Source organism: Ornithorhynchus anatinus, chromosome 10 (assembly GCF_004115215.2).
Source record: "Ornithorhynchus anatinus isolate Pmale09 chromosome 10, mOrnAna1.pri.v4, whole genome shotgun sequence".
In the NCBI taxonomy this organism is placed as follows: Eukaryota; Metazoa; Chordata; class Mammalia; order Monotremata; family Ornithorhynchidae; genus Ornithorhynchus; species Ornithorhynchus anatinus.
Window position 1 is genome coordinate 9,418,544 of NC_041737.1, and position 21,282 is coordinate 9,439,825.

General features: G+C 57.6%; 1 protein-coding gene across 1 annotated transcript; it reads right to left on the reverse strand.

Annotated features, from left to right (window-relative positions):
- Window positions 1–7,565: 7,565 nt before the first annotated feature.
- Window positions 7,566–19,749, reverse strand: PRDM8 (PR/SET domain 8). Its single transcript, XM_029073714.2, has 5 exons — window positions 19,630–19,749; window positions 16,284–16,567; window positions 11,702–11,933; window positions 8,704–9,248; window positions 7,566–8,652 (listed from the first exon to the last, which is right to left on the reverse strand). Exons 2-5 carry the CDS (start codon window positions 16,500–16,502, stop codon window positions 7,666–7,668), a joined length of 1,983 nt encoding a protein of 660 aa, XP_028929547.1. The 5' UTR covers window positions 16,503–16,567; window positions 19,630–19,749; the 3' UTR covers window positions 7,566–7,665.
- Window positions 19,750–21,282: the final 1,533 nt, after the last annotated feature.

The window sequence follows — 21,282 nt, forward strand, 5'->3', positions numbered from 1 at the left end:
CTCGCTCATTGCCGATTGCTTAATCTCCACCTGGTAGGCGTTGGGAGGGAGGAGGTGGGGAAGGGATTCATTCATTCAATCGTATTTATTGAGCGCTTGCTTACCTCGGTCAGGAGAGCGGGGGATGTGTTGAGGGAGGGAATCAAACCGCGGCCGTCGAATCCCAAGTTGTTTGCACCGCAGAGTGGTTGTACATAGTGTTGAAGCAGTGCGGCTTAGTGGAAAGAGGCCGGGCTTAGGAGTCAGAGGTCGTGGGTTCTAATCCCGGCAGCTGTGGGACGGTGGGCAAGTCACTTCACTTCTCTGTGCCTCACTCACCCCACCTGGAGAATGGGGATGAAGGCTGTGAGCCCCACGAGGGACAACCAGATTACCTTCTATCTACCCCAGCGCTTAGACCAGTGCTTGGCACATGGTAAGCGCTTGACAAATATTATTACTATTATTATTATTATTAACTTCTAAATCGGTTTTTACAACTTTGGGGCTAGATAAGGAGAAGAGACATGTTTTGACTATCGGCCACTAGATGGTAGTGCCTGGTTTTCTTTGCAGGCCTCGGGGTTTCCGAACCGAGGACCGGTGTTTGTCAGTCAGTCCTATTTATTGAGCGCTTACTGGGTGCGCAGCGTTGTTCTAAGCGCTTGGGAGAGTACACTACAACAATAAACAGACACATTCCCCGCCCTCAGTGGAGCCTTCCCTGTGAAGCCCAGATAGTTCCGGAACGGACTGGGAGTCTCCTTATTTTTCTGGGAGAAGGAATATGGAGTTTTCAGTGAAAAATAAAGAAATATTTCTTTCCAGTTGTGGCTCTGAGTAGAAGGAGATGGTGTTTCTGCTTGTTCTAATGATTGTTGTACTGACGAGAAGTAGCGTGGTCTAGTGGGTAGAGCGTAATAATAATGATGATAATTACGGTATTTGTTAAGCGCTTACTATGTGCCAAGCACTGTTCCAAGCGCTGGGCTAAATGCAAGGTGATCAGGTTGTCCCACGTGGGGCTCACAGTCTCAGTCCCCGTTTTCCAGATGAGGTAACTGAGGTTCAGAGAAGTTGAGTGACTTGCCCAAGGTCACCCAGCAGACAAGTGGTGGAGCCGGGATCTGAACCCGCGATGTTTGATTCCCAAGCCCGTGCTCTTGCCACTAAGCCCTGCTGCTTCTTTAAGCCTGGGAGCCTGGGAGTCAAAAGGACCCGAGTTCTAATTGATGCATTCATTCAGTCGTATTTACTAAGCGCTTACTGTGTACAGAGCGCTGTACTAAGAGCTTGGGGAAATACAATTCAACAATAAACAGTGCCAGTCCCTGCCCACAATCCCGGCTCTGCCACTGGTCTGCTGGGTGACCCTGGGCAAATCACTTCACTGTGGCTCAATTCCCTCATCCGTAAAATGGGGAATAAGATTATCTTGTCTCTACCCCAGCGCTTAGAACAGTGCCTGGCACATAATAAGTGCTTAACAGATGCCACAATGATTATTATTTATTCTACTGTGAGCCTCCCCTGAGACAGGGACTGTGTCCATCCTGATTAACTTGTATCTACCCTCAGCACTTGGGACAGACCTTGGCACATACTAAGTACTTAACAATTACAATCAATCAATCACATGTATTGAGCCCTTACTGTGTGCAGAGCACGGTACTAAGCCCTGGGCGAATACAATGTAACACAGTTGGTCCCCTGATCACCACTATTATTATTATTACTATTTCTTTCCCTGAAGAGGCTTAGGGCTTCTAGAGACTAATGGGGGTCTTGAGGGACCCCCGGCCGGGTCAGCGACTGACCGAGCTGCTATCTATAGTGAGATCAAAGACCAGGGCCCACCAGATAAAATACTTGTGCAGAAACCCCCTCTAGACGGTAACCTTGTTGCGACCATCAACCTTGTTATATTCTACTCTCTCAAGCACTTAGTTCAGTGCTCTGCATACAGTAAGTGCTCATTAAATATGTTTGATGGATTGATTGAATCCAGTGACTTTTTGGCAGGGCCATGGGCAGAGCTCCAGAATGGGCAGATAATAATCCTAACACTAATAATAGTAATAATAATATCTATTAAATGTTTACTAGGTGACCAAGGCATATCTGCAGTAGGTAATAATATTTAAGTGCTTGCTATGTGCCAGGTACTGTAGTAAATGTTGGGGTGGACCCCTGGCCCAGGTCCTACCACTGACCTGGAACTCCCTCCCTCTTCACATCCGCCAAACTCTCTTCGCCTCTTCAAAGCCCTACTGAGAGCTCGCCTCCTCCAGGAGGCCTTCCTACACTGAAGTTTCCCTTTCCCTCTGCCTCCCCTCTCCCCCTCATTCCTCCTACTCCCTCCTTCTGCTCTACCCCCTTCCTCTCCCCACTGCACTTGTGTATATATGGATATATTATTTATTACTCTATTTTATTAAAGATGTGTATATATCTATGATTGTATTTATTTTGATGGTATTGATGCCTGACAACTTGTTTTGCTTTGCTGTCTGTCTCCCCCTTTTAGACTGTGAGCCCGTTGTTGAGCGGGGATTGTCTCTATCTGTTGCCAAATTGTCCATTCCAAGTGCTTAGTACAGTGCTCTGCACATAGTAAGTGCTCAATAAATACGATCGAATGAATGAATGAATGAATACAGGCAAATCGGGTTGGACACAGTCCTTGTCCCACATGGAGCTCACAGTTTCAATCCCCATTTTGCACCGAGAAGCGAAGTGACTTGCCCAAGGTCACACAGCAGACGAGTGGCAGAGTGCAGATTAGAACCCATGACCTTTTGACTTCCAGGCCTGTGCTCTATCCACTATGCCATCACTTACCCAACGTCACACAGCGGACAAGTGACGGAGCCGGGTTTAGAACCCAGGTCCTTCTGACCCCCAGGCCCTCGGCTCTATCCTTTAGATCGAGCAGGTTCTCCTAATATAACACCATCAGATGAGCTCTGGGGCCATGCTGCTCTCTGAATCTCGGCCTGTCCCGGCCCATCCTGGCTATCGGAGCCGGGGCAGACTCCACAGTGTCCCCGCCGAGGTCGACTCAGGGCAGAGGCCCCGAAGGACCCAGGACAAGGGATGTGTATATATCTTTATATATCCATAATTTATTTATCTATTTATTTCACATCTGTCTCCCCTTCTAGACTCGTTGTGGGTTGGAATGTGTCTGTTTGTTGTTATATGTATATGTTACATTATATAGTATTATATAGTATATGTTATATTATACTCTCCCAAGTGCTTAGTGCTTTGCACCCAGTAAGTGCTCAATAAATATGATTGATTGATTGAACTGAGCCTCTCCAAGACCCCAGCTTTTCTTCTGCCCACCTGTCTGTCTATCTGGGTTTGCCTGTTGGCCCTGTGTCTGTTTGCTGAGTCTTCCCACCTTCCGGTTCTCCTAGCCCACCTCTCCCACGGGCTGGGGACTCAGGGGTCATGGGTTCAAAACCCAGCTCCGCCGCTTGTCAGCTGTGTGACTTTGGGCAAGTCACTTAACTTCTCTGGGCCTCAGTCACCTCAACTGTAAAATGGTGATGAAGACTGTGAGCCCCACGTGGGACAACCCGATGACCTTGTATCCTCCCCAGCACTTAGGACAGCGCTTTGCACATAGTAAGTGCTTAACAAATGCCATCATCATTATTATTATTATTGCTGCGGGATTGCCTTTCGTTCGTTCATTCATTCATTTATTCACTCAGTCATATTTATTGAGTGCTTACTGTGTGCAGAGCACTGTAAGAAGTGCTTGGGAAAGTACAATACAATTCTAAACAGCAACAATCCCTGACCACAAGAGCTCACGGTCCGGGGGTGACGGGGGAGGGAGAGAGACATCACTACAAATGAGCAGACTTCGATACAATAAATAAAATGACAGATATATCCATAAGTACTGTGGGGATGGGGGGAAGAGCGGAGGGAGCAAGTCAGGGCGACGCAGAAGGGAGTGGGAAATGAGGAAAAGTGGGGCTTAGTCTGGGAAGGCCTCTTGGAGGAGAGGGGCCTTCAATAAGGCTTTGAGGGTGGGGAGGGTCATCATCTGGCAGATTTGAGGAGGGAGGGCATTCCAGTTTAGTTCCAGCCATGGGCTTTTAAACAAATACCACAATTGTTATCATTATCATTATTATTATCACTAACAGGATGAGTCCCCTTTTCGCCCCAACCCTAACCCTAATTATGCCACCCAGGGCGGAGGGACCCACACGCCCGATCTCCCCCGCCTGCCATGGTCTCCTGCTGCGCTGCTCTTCAGGGGCCAGAGTGTCAGCGCTCATGGAGTCGGTGCTCTTGGAGGAAGAGGAGGAGGAGGAGGGGGAGGAAGAAGAGGGGGAGGGAACCACGCTGTCCCTCGGGGCTGGGAATCCACGGGGATCGCTTGGGGGTTAGGACCCCGTCCCCAGAGCCCAAAGGATCTGCTTTCATTTCTTCATTCATTAGAATTTATTGAGCGCTGACTATGTGCGGAGCACTGTACTAAGCACTTAAAGTGCTCTATCTTCGAAAGAAAGAGACAATCCCTGCCCGATAAGGGGCTCACAAACTAAACGATACCCCAGGCTCCCTTCCCTGAATTGCCAGGTGGCTGGAGACCCCCCCGGCGGCTGCAGCGTACAGGGAAAAAGAAGAGCCGCCCCCTCCTTCCCACCTCCCCCCCTCTGGGCCCAGACCCAGATCAATCAATCAATCAATCAATCAATCAATCAATCAATCGTATTTATGGAGCGTGCAGAGCACTGTACTAAGCGCTCGGGACAGTAGGATAAACCAGATCGAGACAGGCGCTCGAGTTTCCCACGGCTCTCCCCCACCTGCGCGCTCCAGGACCGGCTGGATGCGACGTGAGTTGGGCCCCGGGGCTTGGGTGGGACCCTGGAGGTCGGGCCCGTTTCCCTCCCAGCCCGGGGAAGGGTCCGACAGCCCCACCGGGCCGGTATCCGGGGGTCGGCGGGCAGGAGCCAGCTGCCCAGAAGGCCGTGGGTTTAATAATTGGGGTATTTATAAGAGCTTACTATCTGCCAGACACCGTACTAAGCGCTGGGGTGGATGCAAGCAAATCGGACCGGATACAGCCCCTGTCCCATGTGGGGCTCGCAGTCTCCACCCCCTTTTTAGAGATGAGGTCACTGAGGCCCAGAGAAGTAAAGTGACTTGTCCAAGGTCACGCAGCAGATATGTGGCACAGCCGGGATTAGAACTCTGGGCGCGCGTGGGCCGGCCTGTGTGTGTGTGTGTGTGTGTGTGTGTGTGTGAGAGAGAGAGAGAGAGAGAGAGAGAAAGAGGAGACGTGAGTCTGTGCGAGGGTGTCAACGCGCGTTGTGTGAGAGCCTGCCTGGGTGGGAGTGTGGAAGCGTGAAAATGGTGTGAGCGTGGGTGTGCGGGTGGGTGGGTGGGTGCGGGTGTGAGCAAGTGCGTTGGAGTGTGTGCGTGTTAACATACGTTTTATGGGAGTTTGTGTACGGGCGAGCAGGTGTATTTGTTCTTAGAAGAGAAGCAGCGTCGCCTAACGGTCAGAGCACGAGCCCGGATGTCACAGGACCTGAGTTCTAATCCCCTTCCGCCACCCCTCTGCTGGATTTGTGACTTCCCTTCCCTGGGCCTCAGTTCCCTCATCTGAAAAATGGGGATTAAGACTGTCAGCCCCATGTGGGGCATGGACTGTGTCCAACCTCATTAGCTGGTACCTACCCCAGCGCTTAGGGCTAGAGCCCGGCACAGAGTAAGCGCTTAACAAATACCATTTGGGAAAGAATAGGTGAGTGGGTGAGCGGTCCTATGTGAATGCCTGCTATGGGGTGGCCGCGTGTGCCTGAGCACGTGGGATCTCGTGTTTGGGAGTGTTTGCACACCATCCTGGTGTGTGCGGCCGCGCGGGCCCACCGGATGCCCACCTCAGCCCCGATGGAGGGGTGGCATGTCTGCTGAGTGACCTTGGGGAAGTCGCTTCACTTCTCTGGGCCTCAGTTCCCTCATCTGTAAAATGGGGATTGAGACTGCGAGCTCCATGTGGGACAGGCACTGAGTCCGACCCGATTTGCTTGTATCCGCCCTAGCGCTCAGTTCAGGACCTGGGCACCTAACGAGCGCTTAATAAATACTATGATGAGGAGGAGGATGTATCTGGGCACAGCCCACCCCATCCGCATCGAGGCTCCCGCTCGGCCGAAGCGGGGTCCAGTCACCCCCAAATCCTCGCTCCCCTTGGAGAAGACACTAATGCTGGGAAAAATCCAGGGAAAACGAAGAAGAAGCAGAGCGGCAGCTAGATGTTTTGTCTTGTGGTCCGTCTCCCCCCTTCTAGACTGTGAGCCGTCGTTGGGTCGGGATGGACTCTGTTGCTGAATTGTCCTTTCCAAGCGCTCGGTACAGTGGTCTGCGCCCAGAAAGCGCTCAATAGATGCGACTGAATGGATGGATGGATGGATAGGGACCGTAACAACGGAAGAACCGTTAGAAAGGTCGCGGATTGTGGCAGAGGACAGGACGTTCTGGAGAAAGTATATCCACGGAGTCGCTATGTATCGGAATCGACTCGACGGCACATAATGATCATCATCATCATCATCATCATCATCATCATTTTCCCGCGGGTCTCTCCCCGCAGCAGCAACTTGCGGCTCTTCCGCTCTGGCCCGGGCCCGGCCCCGCTCCAAACATTGTCCCTCTGCCCCTCTCCGGGGACGGTCCCCTCCCCCCGATCCCGCTCCCGGGAATCTCCGACCGGGGAAACCAACCCGAATCGTTCTCCCCTCCCCCGAAAACTTCCCCCTCGGCCCCGTAGCGTGGAGGAGCCGAGATTTCCCAAAAACGGGTCCATCCGCATCCGGGAGCTTGGAAGAAAATAAAGTCATTTATTGTCAAAGCATCCAACGTACCCAGATAAACTATAAAGTTTAATCAATCTTTCCAAGGAAAAGAAACAAGGAACACAGAACCGTCCGGACTCCATTTCACTGGCACCAATGACACTGGCATTGAAAGGAAAACAGATTTACAGAGCTGATGAGGTCCTCCATCTCCTCAGGAATCGTGTTCTTCACCCGGGAAAGCCGCGGGGCTCCAGGCCCCCGGGCCTGGCTCTTCCTTCTAGGAAGAACTCAAGTTGGCACCGCGTGTACCGCGGAGCTAGGTCTCCTCCTCCTTCTCTTCTTCCTTCCCTCCTCCTCCTCCTCCTCCTCCTCCTCCTCCTCCTCCTCCTCTTCCTCCTCTCCTCCTCCCTCTCCTTCGTTTCCTTTATATCGAAAATAAAACTTTACCCTTCCATAGAGCTAAATTATTCCAGCCACACCGTAAGTGCTTAATAATTTAAGTAGAAACGTATGACAAATGCATCAATATGTTGCAATATATGACATTTAAAAAAATGTACTTCTCTCTTGGGGAGGGGGAAATAATGCGTGCGTTCTCCAAAGCCCAGAGCCGGGACAGCCGGGCCTCCTCGCCAAACCCGGGACGAGACGGGGGGGGGGGAGGGGGTGGGCGGTGGGGGCGGTTTGGGTCGGGGAGGGGATGGGTGGGGGGGGTGGGGGGAAGGGGAGGCGCGTGCGTCACCCGGAGGAGGGGTTGGGGGGGGGGTCTCTCTCTCTCGCGCGCGCGCGCGCGCGCAGGGTCCGGGTTCCAGGTGGTGCGCCCAGGTGGTGCGCCCAGGGCGCCCGCGGTTCAGTTGTGCGAGGTCATGTGCCTGGACAGGTGGTGGCGTTCCCTAAAGGACTCGTTGCAGATGGGGCACTTGAGCTTGTCCTCCCGCCTCCTCTTGACGAGCGGCTCGAGGGCGAACTCCTTCTTGTGGTGGGAGCGCATGTGGTAGACCAGGTCGGAGGTCATGCGGAAGGACGCGTTGCATTTAGCACACCAGTTTTGCGCCGGGAGGCAGAGCGACGTGAAGGACGGCGGCAGGAGCGTCAGCGCCGAGGGCAGCTGGAGCTGGAGGGGCCCAGGACCGGCCCCCGAGCCGGCCCCGGCCCCGGCTCCCTTGGGCCAGAAGGCGGTGGCGTAGAGGAAGGGGCTGTGCTTGGGGAGGGGGCCGCCGCCTCCTCCTCCCGCTCCTCCCGCTCCCCCCGCTGCGGCTCCTCCGGCTCCTCCGGCTCCTCCTCCGCCCAGCTCCGCCGCCCCGGGCAGCTTCACGGCCAGGGGGTCGGCGGCGTAGAGGCGCGGGGGTCCCACGCCTTCGCCCGGGAGGCAGGGCTCCACGGGCCCCAGCTTCTGGCCCAGCACCAGGGGGGCCATCGGGGGGAAGGAGGAGCGAGCGGGCTGCGAGAAGGCGCTTTTCCGCTCGTCGGGGACCCCGGCGGGCCCGCCTCCCAGCTGCGGCACCGAGGTGAAGGCGCTGCCCCTGGCCGGGCTCCCTCCGTCCAGCCGGCCGGACAGAGCCCCCCCGGGCCGGGCCACCGTGGCCGGCGACGACGAAGAGGAGCCGGGGGAGGAGCCGGAGGACCGGGCGGCCGGGTCCTCGGCCCCGTCGGCGGGCCCCTCCTCCGGGGCCCCCCCGGCCCCCGGCGCCCCCCGAGGGGCCTTTTTCACCTCCACGAAGGCGCTGCGCTTGGCCTCGCCCGTTTCGGGGCTGGGCGGCCCGAAGAGGCGGCCGCCCTCGTCCAGGCCGAAGTAGCTGCCGGCCGGCCGGTAGTGCTGCTGAGGGGGGCCGGCCGGCTGCTCCCGGGGGCCGGCCGGGCGGCCCCGGGCCCCCGGCCCCGGCCCGGCCTCGTCCGCCTCCTCCCCGGCCGCTCTCCGCCGGCCCTTCGCGGCCCCGGCCGGGGCGCAGGGCGAAGCGCCCGGTAGGGCGCACGGCGGGGCGCACGGCGGGGCGCACGGCGGGGCGCACGGCGGGGCGCCGGGCGGGGCGCCGGGCGGGCTGGGGTCCGGGGAGCAGCCGTCGCCCCCTCGGGAGTTTTCCAGCTCCCGGGCCAGGTTGTGGAAGTCGGTGGAGGGCTTGGCCACGGCCCCGGCCCCCGAGGCCCCGGGCCCGGCGTCCTGGCCGGGCGCAAAGGGGCGGTGGGCGGGCCCGGCCGGGGAGCGGTATCTGGGGGGGCCGGGGGCCGGGGGCGCCGCCTCTTTGCCGCCGCCGTCCTTGGCCGCCCCGCCGCCGGCTCGGTCCGGGGGGCCGTCCTGGGGTCGGTCCTGGGGTCCGTCCCGGGGCCCGTCGGGACCGGACGGTCTCCGGGGGCAGCGGAAGCGCAGGTGGGCGGCGAAGGGGAACTCGAACTGGAAACGTTGGCTGCAGTCCGGGCAGGGGAAGGGGGGTGACCCTGCAGTCCACCCAAGCACACACCCACACGCACCCACACGGAAAAGACACAGACAGGGTCGTTAGGCCTCGCCCTCGCCGCCCCTCCTCCACCCGCCCGCCGCGGCTCCGATTCCCACGGGTGGAGGGAAGGGGGGGGGGGGTCTCGCCCCCGCGCCCCCCTCCCTCCCCGCGCCGACGACATCGACGGTGGTATCGGTCAAGCGCTCGCCAGGCCCCAAGCGCTCTCCTGCTTGTGATCACGGTATCTGTTAAAGCGCTTGCTAGGTGCCTAGCGCTGCTCTGGACGCCGAAAGGCCCGGGGTCTGGTTACCGGGTCATCAGGTTGGCCCAAGGCGGGGCTCCCGGTCTTTCCCCCCCCCGCCCCCCCCATTTTACAGATGAGGTCACGGAGGCACGGAGAAGTGAAGTGGCCCGGTCCCAGCGGCAGACAAGTGGCGGGGCCGGGATTAGAACCCACGGCCTCCGCCTCCCGAGCCCGGGCTCTTGCCGCTCGGCCGCGTATTGTTGTTCTCATTAGCGTTTTATGGGTTGAGCGCTTATTCGGTGCCAGTCGCCGTCCTCGCTTGTCCTACCGTGCTTTCCGAGCGCTTAGTAGAGTGTTGCGCCTACAGTAAGCGCTCGATGGATACGATCGACTGAATGCACTAAGCGCTGGGGTACATTCAGAATACCTAGGTTGGACACAGTCCCGGTCCGATGTGGGGCTGGCAGTCCTCATCCCCATTTCACAGTTGAGGGAACTGAGGCCCGGAGGAGCGACGTGACTTGCCCGCGGCCACCCAGAAGACGAAGCCGCGTGGCCTAGCGGATCGAGCGCGGACCTGGGAGTCGCAAGGTCACGGGAACTGCCGAACTCTACTTTCCGAGCGCTTAGTACAGCGCTCTGCACACAGTAAGCGCTCGATAGATCCGGTTGAATGCATGAATGAAGGTTCTAATCCCGGCTCCCCCCCTACTTGTCTGCTATGTGACCTTGGGTAAGCCACTTTACTTCTCTGGGCCTCAGTTCCCTCGTCTGGAAAATGGGGATTGACACCGTGAGCCCCACGTGGGACGGGGACCGTGTCCAACCCACTTTGCCTGTACCCACCCCGGCGTTTAGTCCAGTGCCTGACACGCGGTAATCGCTTAGAACGGAGATTGATCCCGTGAGCCTTCCGCGGGACAGGGACCGTGTCCAACCCACTTGACTTCTGCCCACCCTTGTGCCTGGCACCTAGCGATATTACTGTTATTATTATGGTATTTGCTAACCTTTTACTGTGTGCCAAGCACTGTTCTAAACGCTGGGGTAGATACAAGGGAATCAGGTGGTCCCCCGTAGGGCCCACAGCCTTAATCCCCATTTTACACATGAGGTAGCTATCTCAAAGTTAGAAGTTAAGCGACTTCCCCAAAGTCACACAGCTGACAAGTGGCAGAGCCGGGCTTAGAACCCACGACCTCTGACTCCTGAACCCGTGCCCTTTCCACTGAGCCACGCTGCTTCTCTAGCGGTAATCGCTTCCAACAGTGCTGGGCCCGTCGTAAGCGCTTAACGACCACCATCACCACTGTGATGAACAAATACCGTTACTATTATCGTTATTATCAGGAAGTGGAGGAGCAGGGATTAGAACCCACGACCTCTGACTCCTAAACCCGTGCCCTTTCCACTGAGCCACGCTGCTTCTCTAACAGTAACGGCGTCCAACAATGCTGGGCCCGTCGTAAGCGCTTAACGACCACCATCACCACTGTCATGAACAAATACCGTTACTATTATCGTTATTATCAGGAAGTGGAGGAGCAGGGATTAGAACCCACGACCTCTGACTCCTAAACCCGGGCTCTTTCCACTGAGCCACGCTGCTTCTCTAACAGTAATCGCTTCCAACAGTGCGGGGCCCGTCGTAAGCGCTAAACGAATACCATCACCACTGTCACGAACAAATACTATTATTATGGAGTGGGGGGAGTCGGGATTAGAACCCGGCTCCTCCGGGGAGTCAGAGCTCCCCAGCTCGGGCTCCGTCCCCTGGATGGGGAAGCAGCGTGGCTCAGTGGTGGAAAGAGGCGGGGCTTCGGAGGCAGAGGTCGTGGGTTCGACTCCCGGCTCTGCCACCTGTCAGCGGTGTGACCTTGGGCGAGTCACTTCGCTTGTCTGGGCTTCAGTGACCTCATCTGTAAAATGGGGATTAACCGTGAGCCTCACGTGGGACAACCTGATGACCCTGGGTCACCCCCAGCGCTTAGAACGGCGCTGAGCACGTAGTAAGCGCTTAACAAATACCGACAGCATTATTTAGCTGCTTCTCCTCACCGCTCGGTCCGTTCCCACCGGGAGGGGCGGAGGGAGGGGGCGGAGGCCTCCTCGTCCCACCCCCTCTCCCCGTCTCTCCCGGTCTCTCTGTCTCTGTCTCCGTCTCCCCCTCCTCCCCCCCCTCCCCAGGGCCCGGCAGGACCACCCACCGTTCATTGTGCCGGCGGCTCCGGCGGGGCTGAGTAGCAGCAAATCGGTCAGGTCTTTGCCGTACCAGACCAGCAGCTCCTCGTCCTTGGAGATCCTGCGGAGGGAGCGGTAAAACAATTGTCCATTCTTTATGTAGGCCTCCAGGTTCTGCTCCTCCCGGCCCCGGGCCGATTGGACCAGGCGAAGCCACATCAGCCCTTCCGAGGAGCCGTTCGCCGCGGAAGTGTCCACCTGCGGGACAAGCCAAGGGGGAGAGGGTGAAGCCAGGACCAGCCCCCAGCCCACCCCCCACCTAGGCGTCCTGTCTATACTAATAACCGTGTTGGTATCGGTTATATATTACTATTATCGGGTTGGTATTTGTTAACCGCTTACTACGTGCGGAGCACTGTTCTAAGCGCAGGGCAATCAGGTGGTCCCAGGCGGGGCTCCCCGTCTTCATCCCCGTTTTACAGAGGAGGGAACTGAGGCCCGGAGAAGGGAAGTGACTTGCCCACGGTCACACAGCTGACGAGTGGCAGAGCCGGGATTCGAACTCATGACCTCCGACTCCAAAGCCCGGGCTCTTTCCACTGAACGGCGCTGCTTCTCTAAGCCGCGCCTACTATGTGCGGAGCACTATTCTAAGCGCTGGGGGGAGAGACGGGGTCATCAGGTTGGCCCACGGGAGGCTCACGATCTTCATCCCAGATGAGGTAGAGTGAAGTGACTTGCCCACAGTCCCGCAGCTGACGAGTGGCAGAGGCGGGATTCGAACTCATGTCTCCCCCCCCCCCCCATTCATTCCCCCTATTGAGAAGCGGCGGGGCTCAGTGGCCAAAGGCCCGGGTTTGGGCGTCAGAGGTCATGGGTGAGAGGTCCCGGCTCCTCCCCCTCTCATCTGGGTGACTTTGGGCGAGTCACTTCACCGGCAGCGGGGCTCGGTGCCAAGAGGCCGGGAGTGCGAGTCCGAGGTCGTGGGTTCTCATCCCGGCTCCGCCGCTTGTCCGCCGGGCGCCTTAACTTCTCTGAGCCTCGGTTCCCTCATCTGGAAAATGGGGATGAAGACCGCGAGCCCCATTCCCCCCTCCCAGGGCTCAGAGCAGTGCTTTGCACACCGTAAGCGCTTAACAAATTCCATTCTAGGTGCCTCAGTGATCTCATCTGGAAAATGGGGATGAAGACTGTGAGCCCCACGTGGGACCACCTGATCACCTTGGGTCGCCCCCAGCGCTAGAACGGTGCTTTGCGCATCGTTAATACCATCGTTATTATTACTATTATTCTAAGTTCCTTAGTGACCTCATCTGGAAAATGGGGTTGAAGACTGTGAGCCTCACGTGGGACAACCCGATTACCCTGGATCTACCCCAGCGCTTAGAACAGTGCTCCGCGCATAGTAAGCGCCGAACAAATGCCAACATCGTTATTATCATTATGATTATGATTATTCTCAGTGACCTCATCTGGAAAATGGGGATGAAGACTGTGAGCCTCACGTGGGACAACCTGAGGACCCTGGATCACCCCCAGCGCTTAGAACAGTGCTCCGCCCATAGTAAGCGCTGAACAAATACCAACATCATCATTATTCTTCTTCTTCTTCTCAGTGGCCTCATCTGTAAAATGGGGATGAAGACTCTGAGCCTCACGCGGGACAACCTGATTAGCCTGGATCTACCTCAGCGCTTAGAACAGTGCTCGGCATATAGTAAGCGCTTAAAAAAATACCAATATTATTATTATTATTATTATTTCCACCTGCAGGACGGGCCACGTGTCAGTTCTTTCATTCAATCGTATTTATTGAGCGCTTACTCTGTGCAGAGGACCGTCCTCAACGCGCGGAAAGTACGGTTGGCAACGAGTAGAGACCATCCCTGCCCACGACGGGCTCACGGTTAATTCTGAGACTTGGCACTCTCCCAACCGTTTAGCGACAAAAACCATGGTGGTGGTGTTTGTTAAGCGCTTGCTACGCGCCTGGCACTGTACTAAGCGCTGGGGTGGAGCTCAGCGCTCTGCCCGTGGTAAACGTTCGATCAATACCATCGATGTCTCGCATCCGAAAGGCTGGGATTTTTTCCGGAATTGTTGAGGGCAGGGACGGTCGCTCTTTATCGCTGTATCGCCCTTTCCCAAGCGCTCAGTACAGTGGTCCGCACACGGTAAGCGCTTACTAAATAATAATGATGGTGGTATCTGTTAAGCGCTTACTACGTGCCAAGCACGCTTCTAAGCGCTGGGGTAGATACAGGGTCATCAGGTGGTCCCACACGGGGACACGCTTTTATTTTCCAGAAGAGGTCACCGAGGCCCAGAGATGTGAAGTGACTTGCCCGGGGTCACACAGCAGACAAGTGGCAGAGGCGGGTTTAGAACCCACGTCCTCTGACTCCCAAGCCCGGGCTCTTTCTGCTAATTAGGGGTGGGGGGGGGGGGGTTGAACCCGGGAGCCAGAAGACACGGACCCCCGTCCTTCCCCCGATCCCTTACTAAACCGCAACGCCCCGCGCGGGCCTAGCGCGTTCAAAGACCGCTTCTTCCAGGCCGCCCTCCCGCCCGCGCCAACGGCCACCGCCTTCTCATCCCGTTCCAACGGCCGAGCAAACGCTGGAAACGGGAATGAGAGCAGCCCGGCTCTCCACGGGCTTCGAGCGGCGAAGAACTGCCGTCGGTGGGCAGGGATCGTCTCTATCCGCTGCCGAATTGCCCGTTCCAAGCGCTTGGTACCGTGCTCTGCACATGATAAGCGCTCAGTAAATACGATGGAACGAGTGGATTGTACTTTCCAAGCGCTGAGTGCGGTGTTGTGCACACAGTAAAGCGCTCAGTGAATGAACGAAGGAACCTAAGCCCCGGGGAATGTGTGTGTGTGTTTGTGTGTATTGTGTGTTTTGTGCGGGGAGGGGAGCCGAGGGGGATAATCATCATCCTCAAATGCCGTCGACTCGTTTCCGACTCATAGCGATGATCTAGAAATGTATTTATTTATCTAAACTCTCCCGGGAAGGGAGGGAGGCGGGGAGACGTAAGGAGAGGAGGAATCTGTGTGTCCGTGGGAGAGGGAGGAGGATGGAAAAAGTGCCCGGGCCCGCGCGTGTGGGTTTGTGCGTGGGGCAAGGAGAGGGAGGGAAAATGGCATTATTGTTCTTATTCACAGGGTGAGTGGATTCGTCCCAGTGCTCTACCCAAGCGTGTGTTTGTGTGTGCGTCTGTGCGTGGGGCAAGGAGAGGGAGGGGAAATATCATTATTATTATTTCTAGAGTGAGTGGATCAGCTCCAGTGCTCTACCCAAGCGTGTGTTTGTGTGTGTCTGTGTTTGTGCGTGGGGCAAGGAGAGGGAGGGGAAACATCATTAGTATTATTATTCATAGAGTGAGTGGATTCGCCCCAGCGCTCCACGCAAGTGTGTGTATGTGTGGCTGGGGGAGCAAGGAGAGGGGGAAATCTGTATTTCTGTTGGAGAGGGAGGGGAAATACTACTATTTTTTTTTATTATTATTAATAGAGGAAGTGATGGATTCGTCCCAGCGCTGTACCCAAGAACTTTTGTGTGTGCGTGCGTGTGTGTGCGTACGTGTGTCTGTCTGCGGGGGAAGGGCAAGGAGAGGGGGAATCTGTGCGTCTGTGGGGGAGGGAGGGGAGGAGAAGTTCATTCCTTCATTCGATCGTATTTATTGAGCGTTAACTGTGCGCAGAGCACTGTACTAAGCGCTTGGAAAGTACAATTCGGCCACAGAGACAATCCCTACCCAACAACGGGCTCAAAGTCTAGAAGGGGGGAGACAGACAACAAAACAAAGCAAAGCAAAACAAATAGCCAGGCATCAATAGCATCCTTGTCAATAAATAGAATTATAGATAGCTGATCTAATCTAAATACATAGATTAATGGAAGGGAGTGGATTTGTCCCAGCGCTCTAGCCAAGAGCGTGTGTGTGTGTGTGTGTGTGTGTGTGTCGGGGGGGGGGGGGCAAGGAGAGGGGGAATCTGTGTGTCTGTGGGAGGGGAAGCGAATGGATTGGTCACGGGGCTCTTTCCAAGAGCTTGTGTGTGTGTGTGTGTCTTGGGTGGAGGGGCAAGGAGAGGGGGAATCTGTGTGTCTGTGGGAGGGGAAGCGAGTGGATTGGTCCCAGCGCTCTTCCAGCGCTTAGAACAGTGCTTTGGCCCATAGTAAGCGCTTGCCAAATCCCATCGCCATTATTAATATTATTGTTGTTCCCAAGAGCCTGGGTGTGTGTCTGTGCGTGTGTCTTGGGTGGGGAGCAAGGAGAGGGGGAATCTGTGTATCTGTGGGAGGGGAAGAGAGTGGATTGGCCCCGGCGCTCAGAACAGTGCTTTAGCACATAGTAAGCGCTCAACAGATGTCATTATTATTATTATTGTTATTCCCAAGAGCTTGTGTGTGTATCTTGGGTGGGGGGCAAGGAGAGAGGGAATCTGTGTGTCTGTGTCGAGGGGAAGGGAGTGGCTTGGTCCCAGCGCTCTCCCCAAGGGCTTGGGTGTGTGTGTGTGTGTGTGTGTGTGTGTCTTGGGTGGGGGGCAAGGAGAGGGGGAAGGCAAGGAGAAGGAAGCGAGCGGACCCCCCCCCCGCTTACCCGAAATATGTAGGGGACGGTCCTCTTGTCGGTGGCCTTGAGGGCGATGAAAGCGATGCTGTCGTAGAGGGACGTGTGGCTCAACACGCAGGGGCCGAAGATGGCGCTGTCCGGGACGTCGCAGGTGGTGTAGACGCTGGTGAAGATATCCGTCAGGCACTGCTGCACCGCCCGGGCGTCGCCGTCCCATACGCTCCCCTGGACCCCGGCCTCCTCCATCCCGGCGACCGACGCGCGCCTCACCGGAGCCAGACCACCGACCACCCGGACCACTGGACCGAGCGCTTGGGAAAGGACGATAGGGCAGTCAGGAGAGCCGGTCATTCCTTCACTCCGTCCTATTTATGGAGCGCTCCCGCTGCGCGCAGCACTCGACTAAGCGCTCGGAATGTACAGATCGGCAACAGAGAGACCGGCCCCGGGGACCCTCCGAAAAGTCGAGCCACCTCCGCCCTTTGGGCCGCCCTTGGATGCTCAAAATAATAATAACGGTGATGATGATGATGATGATGATGGCGGTGGTATTTGTTAAACGCTCAGCAGGTGCCCGGGGCTGTTCTAAGCGCTGGACTCACGAGAAGGCAGCGTGGTTTAGCGGAAATGGCGCGGGCTTGGGAGGCGGAGGACGTGGGTTCTAATGCCGCCACTTGCCTGCTGTGGGGGCCTTGGGGAAGCCGCTTCGCTTCTCTGGGCCTCAGTTCCCTCCTCTGGAAAATGGGGAGGGAGATGGGCGCCCCACGTGGGCCCACCTGATGTCTTTGCAGCTACCCTAGCGCTTGGGACAGGGCTTGGCACAGAGTAAACGCTTACCAAATACCACGATAAGTATTATTATTATTATTGCATTATTATTATTATTATTAGAAGGGAGGGAGACCCCCGCCGGAGAGGAACCGGAGGGGGTCCGGGGAGATTCGGAGAGCGACCGGGGAAGAATCGGATCAGAACCGGAGCGGGACCTGCTCGGAACCGCCCGCATCCTCCAGCCAGGGGTCTTGGGGAGAGCGACAGGCGCCCGGCCTGCCATTCGTACTCTCCCCAGCGCTTAGTACAGTGCTCCGCACACACCGAGCGCTCGTCAGATGCGATGAAACGAATGAATGCACGAACCGATTTCAAGCCAGCTCGCCTTTGGCGCTAATCTAAAGCGGGATCGCTTGTCTGTCTGCTCTTTATCCTGATCCCTGCCCCGAGAGGGTTAGCGGGGAGCTGAGGATATTGGTTTTTTGTTTTGTTCTGTTTTATTTTATTTTTTACCTAGACCGCCTGGGTTGTGGTTAAGGCTGAGTGGTTGCGAGCTCCAACAGTCCCTGGCCGGGAACCCCATTCGGGAAAGTCGGGTGTAACTTCCACGCCCCGGCTAGAGCCGCGGGTGGGAGCGGGAAGGGAGGAAGGGAGGTTCCCAGCTGTTTTTATCTTCGTGTCTTCCACGGTCTGCTCCCTTCTCTGTCCGCTGGAAACCAGTCGGAGACGGGGCTGGAGCTAGAGCCGGAGCTGGACCTAAAACTGGGGCTGGGGTCGAACTGGAACCGGGGCTGGAACCCGATCTGGGCACGGGGCTGGGGTTCAGCCGGTCCTGGAGCCGGGGCTGGAGCTAAATCTGGGGCCGGGGTCGAACCGGAGCCGGGGCTGGAGCTAAATCTGAGGATGGGGTCCAAGTGGAGCCGGGGCTGGAGCTGAATCTGGAGATAGGGTCGAAGTGGAGCCGGGGCTGGAGCTGAATCTGGAGATAGGGTCGAAGTGGAGCCGGGGCTGGAGCTGAATCTGGGGCTGGGGTCGAACCGGAGCCGGGGCTGGAGCTAAATCTGAGGATGGGGTCGAATTGGAGCCGGGGCTGGAGCTGAATCTGGAGATAGCGTCGAAGTGGAGCCGGGGCTGGAGCTAAATCCGGGGATGGAGGTAGGTCTGGGCATGTGGCTGGGTTCAGCGGGTATTGGAGACGGGGCAGGAGCTAAATCCGGGGCCGGGGTCCAACTGGAGCTAAATTTGGGCACGGGGCTGGGGTGAAGCGGGTCCTGGAGCCGGGGCTGGAGCTAAATCTGGAGATGGGGTCGAACCGGAGCCGGGGATGGAGGTAGGTCTGGGGACGGGATCGAATTGGAGCCGGGGAGGGAGGGAGGGAGGGAGGTCTGGGCATGTGGCTGGGGTTCAGCGGGTCTCGGAGCCGGGGAAGGAGCTAAATCCGGGGCTGGGGTCCAACTGGAGCCGGGGCCGGAGCTCGATCTGGGTATACGGGGCCGGGGTTAAGCGGGTCTCGGAGCCGGGGAAGGAGCTAAATCCGGGGCTGGGGTCCAACTGGAGCTCCGGGGCTGGAGCTCGATCTGGGTATACGGGGTTGAGGTTAACCGGTCTCGGAGCCGGGGGCTGGAGCGAAATCTGGGGCTGGGGTCGAAGTGGAGCCGGGGCCGGAGCCAGATCCGGGCACGGGACTGGGGTTAAGCGGGTCCCGGAGCCGGGGCTGGGGCTGAACCAGGACGGGAGCCGGAGCCGGATCTGGCCACGGGGCTGGGGTTCAGCGGGCCCCGGAGCCGGGCCCCGAGCTACATGCGGGGCCGGGGGTTAAGCGGGGACTGGAGGCGGGGCTGGGGCTGAGTCTCGACCAGGGTCGGAGCCGGACTTGGATTCTGGGGCCGGGGGCTGATGCCAGGGCCGGAGCCGGGGCCGGGCCAGGCTCAAGGAGCTGAAGCCCGAAGCCGCTCGGGCCCTCTCCGGCCCCGGGAACCGTGGACAGTGACTCCATCCCGCTCTCCATCTCTCCGCCCGTTGCTCGTCGGAGTTCCTCCTCGCGTCCCCCTCTCCGTGGCAGCGCCCAAGAGGCCAACCGAGGGGCAGAAACTTTGCCCGGGGAAGGCAGTCGGCCGCTCCTCGCCGGACGGAGGGAGAAAGAGGGACATTCCCTCCCGGCCCCGGGTCCTTTCGACCCCTTCGAGGGGAACGAGAACGTCCCAACTTCGGGAGCGGAGCCTCTCCATCGCTTAGGCCGCGGCGGTCCGGCCACATCCCCACCGTGGGCATCCGGGGAAAGGGCTGGCCCGCGTGGGCCGGGGTGGGGGGTGGGGGGGCGGGGGGATCGTGGACCCCTGGCTGGTCCTAGCCTCTGCTCACCGGCCCCGTCCCTCTCCCCGAAGCTGGGAGTCCGTCCCCGGACAGCTGGGTTCCTTTTCCTCTCCCACCCCTCCCTCCCCTCGCAGCCCGTCATTGTCTGCGGCTTCCCTGCCCGTCGCCGGCCGCAATCCCCTGGGCTGGGGGCTTCTGGCTGGAAACGAGGGACGGTCTCCCCCTCCCCCCTTCCCCTTCTCCCCCCGCCCCCCTCCTCCCCTCCCCGCCTCTCCGGATCGCTACTCACCAGGAAAGAAGTCCGAATCCCAAACCGAGGAAATCCCGCAAAAAAAGAAGAAGGTCACTCCTTGCCCCGGTGCGCGATCGAATCAGGATATTTCCATGTCGGGGGTGGGAGGGAGGGGGGGGGGGTCTGGCCGCTGGGGTGCGGGGGTGAGAAACGGGGGAGACAGAGGGAAGGGAGAGACGGAGAGCGAGAGAGAATTGGAGAGCCGGAGAGCCAGGCAGAAAGAAGAGCGGGCCGGTGCGAGGGAGAGCAGCGCAGATGGGACTTGATGCAGTGATTGAGGAGCACGGAGACACACACTTTTTGTTTGCTGCACATAATCTGCCCGATGACGCGTGACGGCCACGTCCCCTCCCTTTAACTCTTTCCTGGGCGCGGCCTCTCTCGCCCCCTCCCCCGCCGCCGTGGCCTCCCGGCTCCGCCGCTTGTCGGCCGGGTGACCTTGGGCGAGTTACTTCCCTTCTCCGGGCCCGGGTGACCTCCTCTGCAAGATGGGGAGGGGGACCGGGAGCCCCCTCCACCCTCCCCCCCCCCCGGGACCCCCCCATTTGCTTTAACCGGCCGAGCTCTTGGTTCGGTGCCCGGCACATAGTAAGCCCTCAACAATAAGGCTATTGTTATTGTTCCCGCCGCTTAGTACAGTGCCGGTCACATAGTAAGCGCTCAACAGATACCATTATTATTATCATTATTAGTAGCACCGCTGCTCGGTACAGTGCCTGACCTACAGTGAACGCTTAACAAATACCGTTATTATTATTACTCTTATTCCCGCCGCTTAGTACAGTGTCCGACACATAGTCAGCCCTTACGATAATACTATTATCATTATTCCCGCCGCTTAGTATATAGTGCCCGACACACAGTAAGCGCTTAACAAATGCCATTATTATTATTGTTATTCCCGCCGCTCAGTACGATGCCTGACATATAGTAAGCGCTTAACAAATACCATTGTTATTATTATGATTATTCCCACCGCTCAGTAAGGGCCCGACGTAGTAATCGCTTAAAAATACCAGTATTATTAGTATTATTATTCCCCCCCCCAGGGGTCTTCCCCCTGGGCCATCGGTGTGCTGACCTCTGCCCCCTCCCCACCCCCCGGGTGGCTGGAGGTGGGAAAGTGGGCGTGGGAGGAGAGGGGGAGACCCCTGACACCATCATCGTCGTTATTATTATTATTATTTTTATTCTTCTTCGGAGGATAAAACCCCTGGGAGTCACGGGTTGCTGATGCCGCTTCCCCCACTTGTTTGCTGCGAGACCTTAGGCAGGTCACTTCACTTCTCTGGGCCTCAGTTCCCTCATCTGTAAAAAGGGGATTAAGACTGTGTCCGATCCAATCATCCTGTACCTATCCCAGCGCTTAGAACAGTGTCTGGCACAGAGTAAGTGCTTAACAAACACCACTATTGTTGTTATTATTATGCAGTCGAAGGGACCTGTCCAGATCATGGTGAAGGTTCAGGTAACTATTGGGGGGCCACCGGATCCTCCTCCTCCATAGCCCCCCTCGAGGCCTTCCGTTAGCCCCCCTCGCCCAGGCCAGGACCAGCTAGACGGGGAGGTGGGGGGCGGAGGAGAGATCGAGGTGGGGGGAGGCAGCCTGGAGTCGTTGTGAGCTCCTTTTGGCCCGAGATTGTCCCTCTT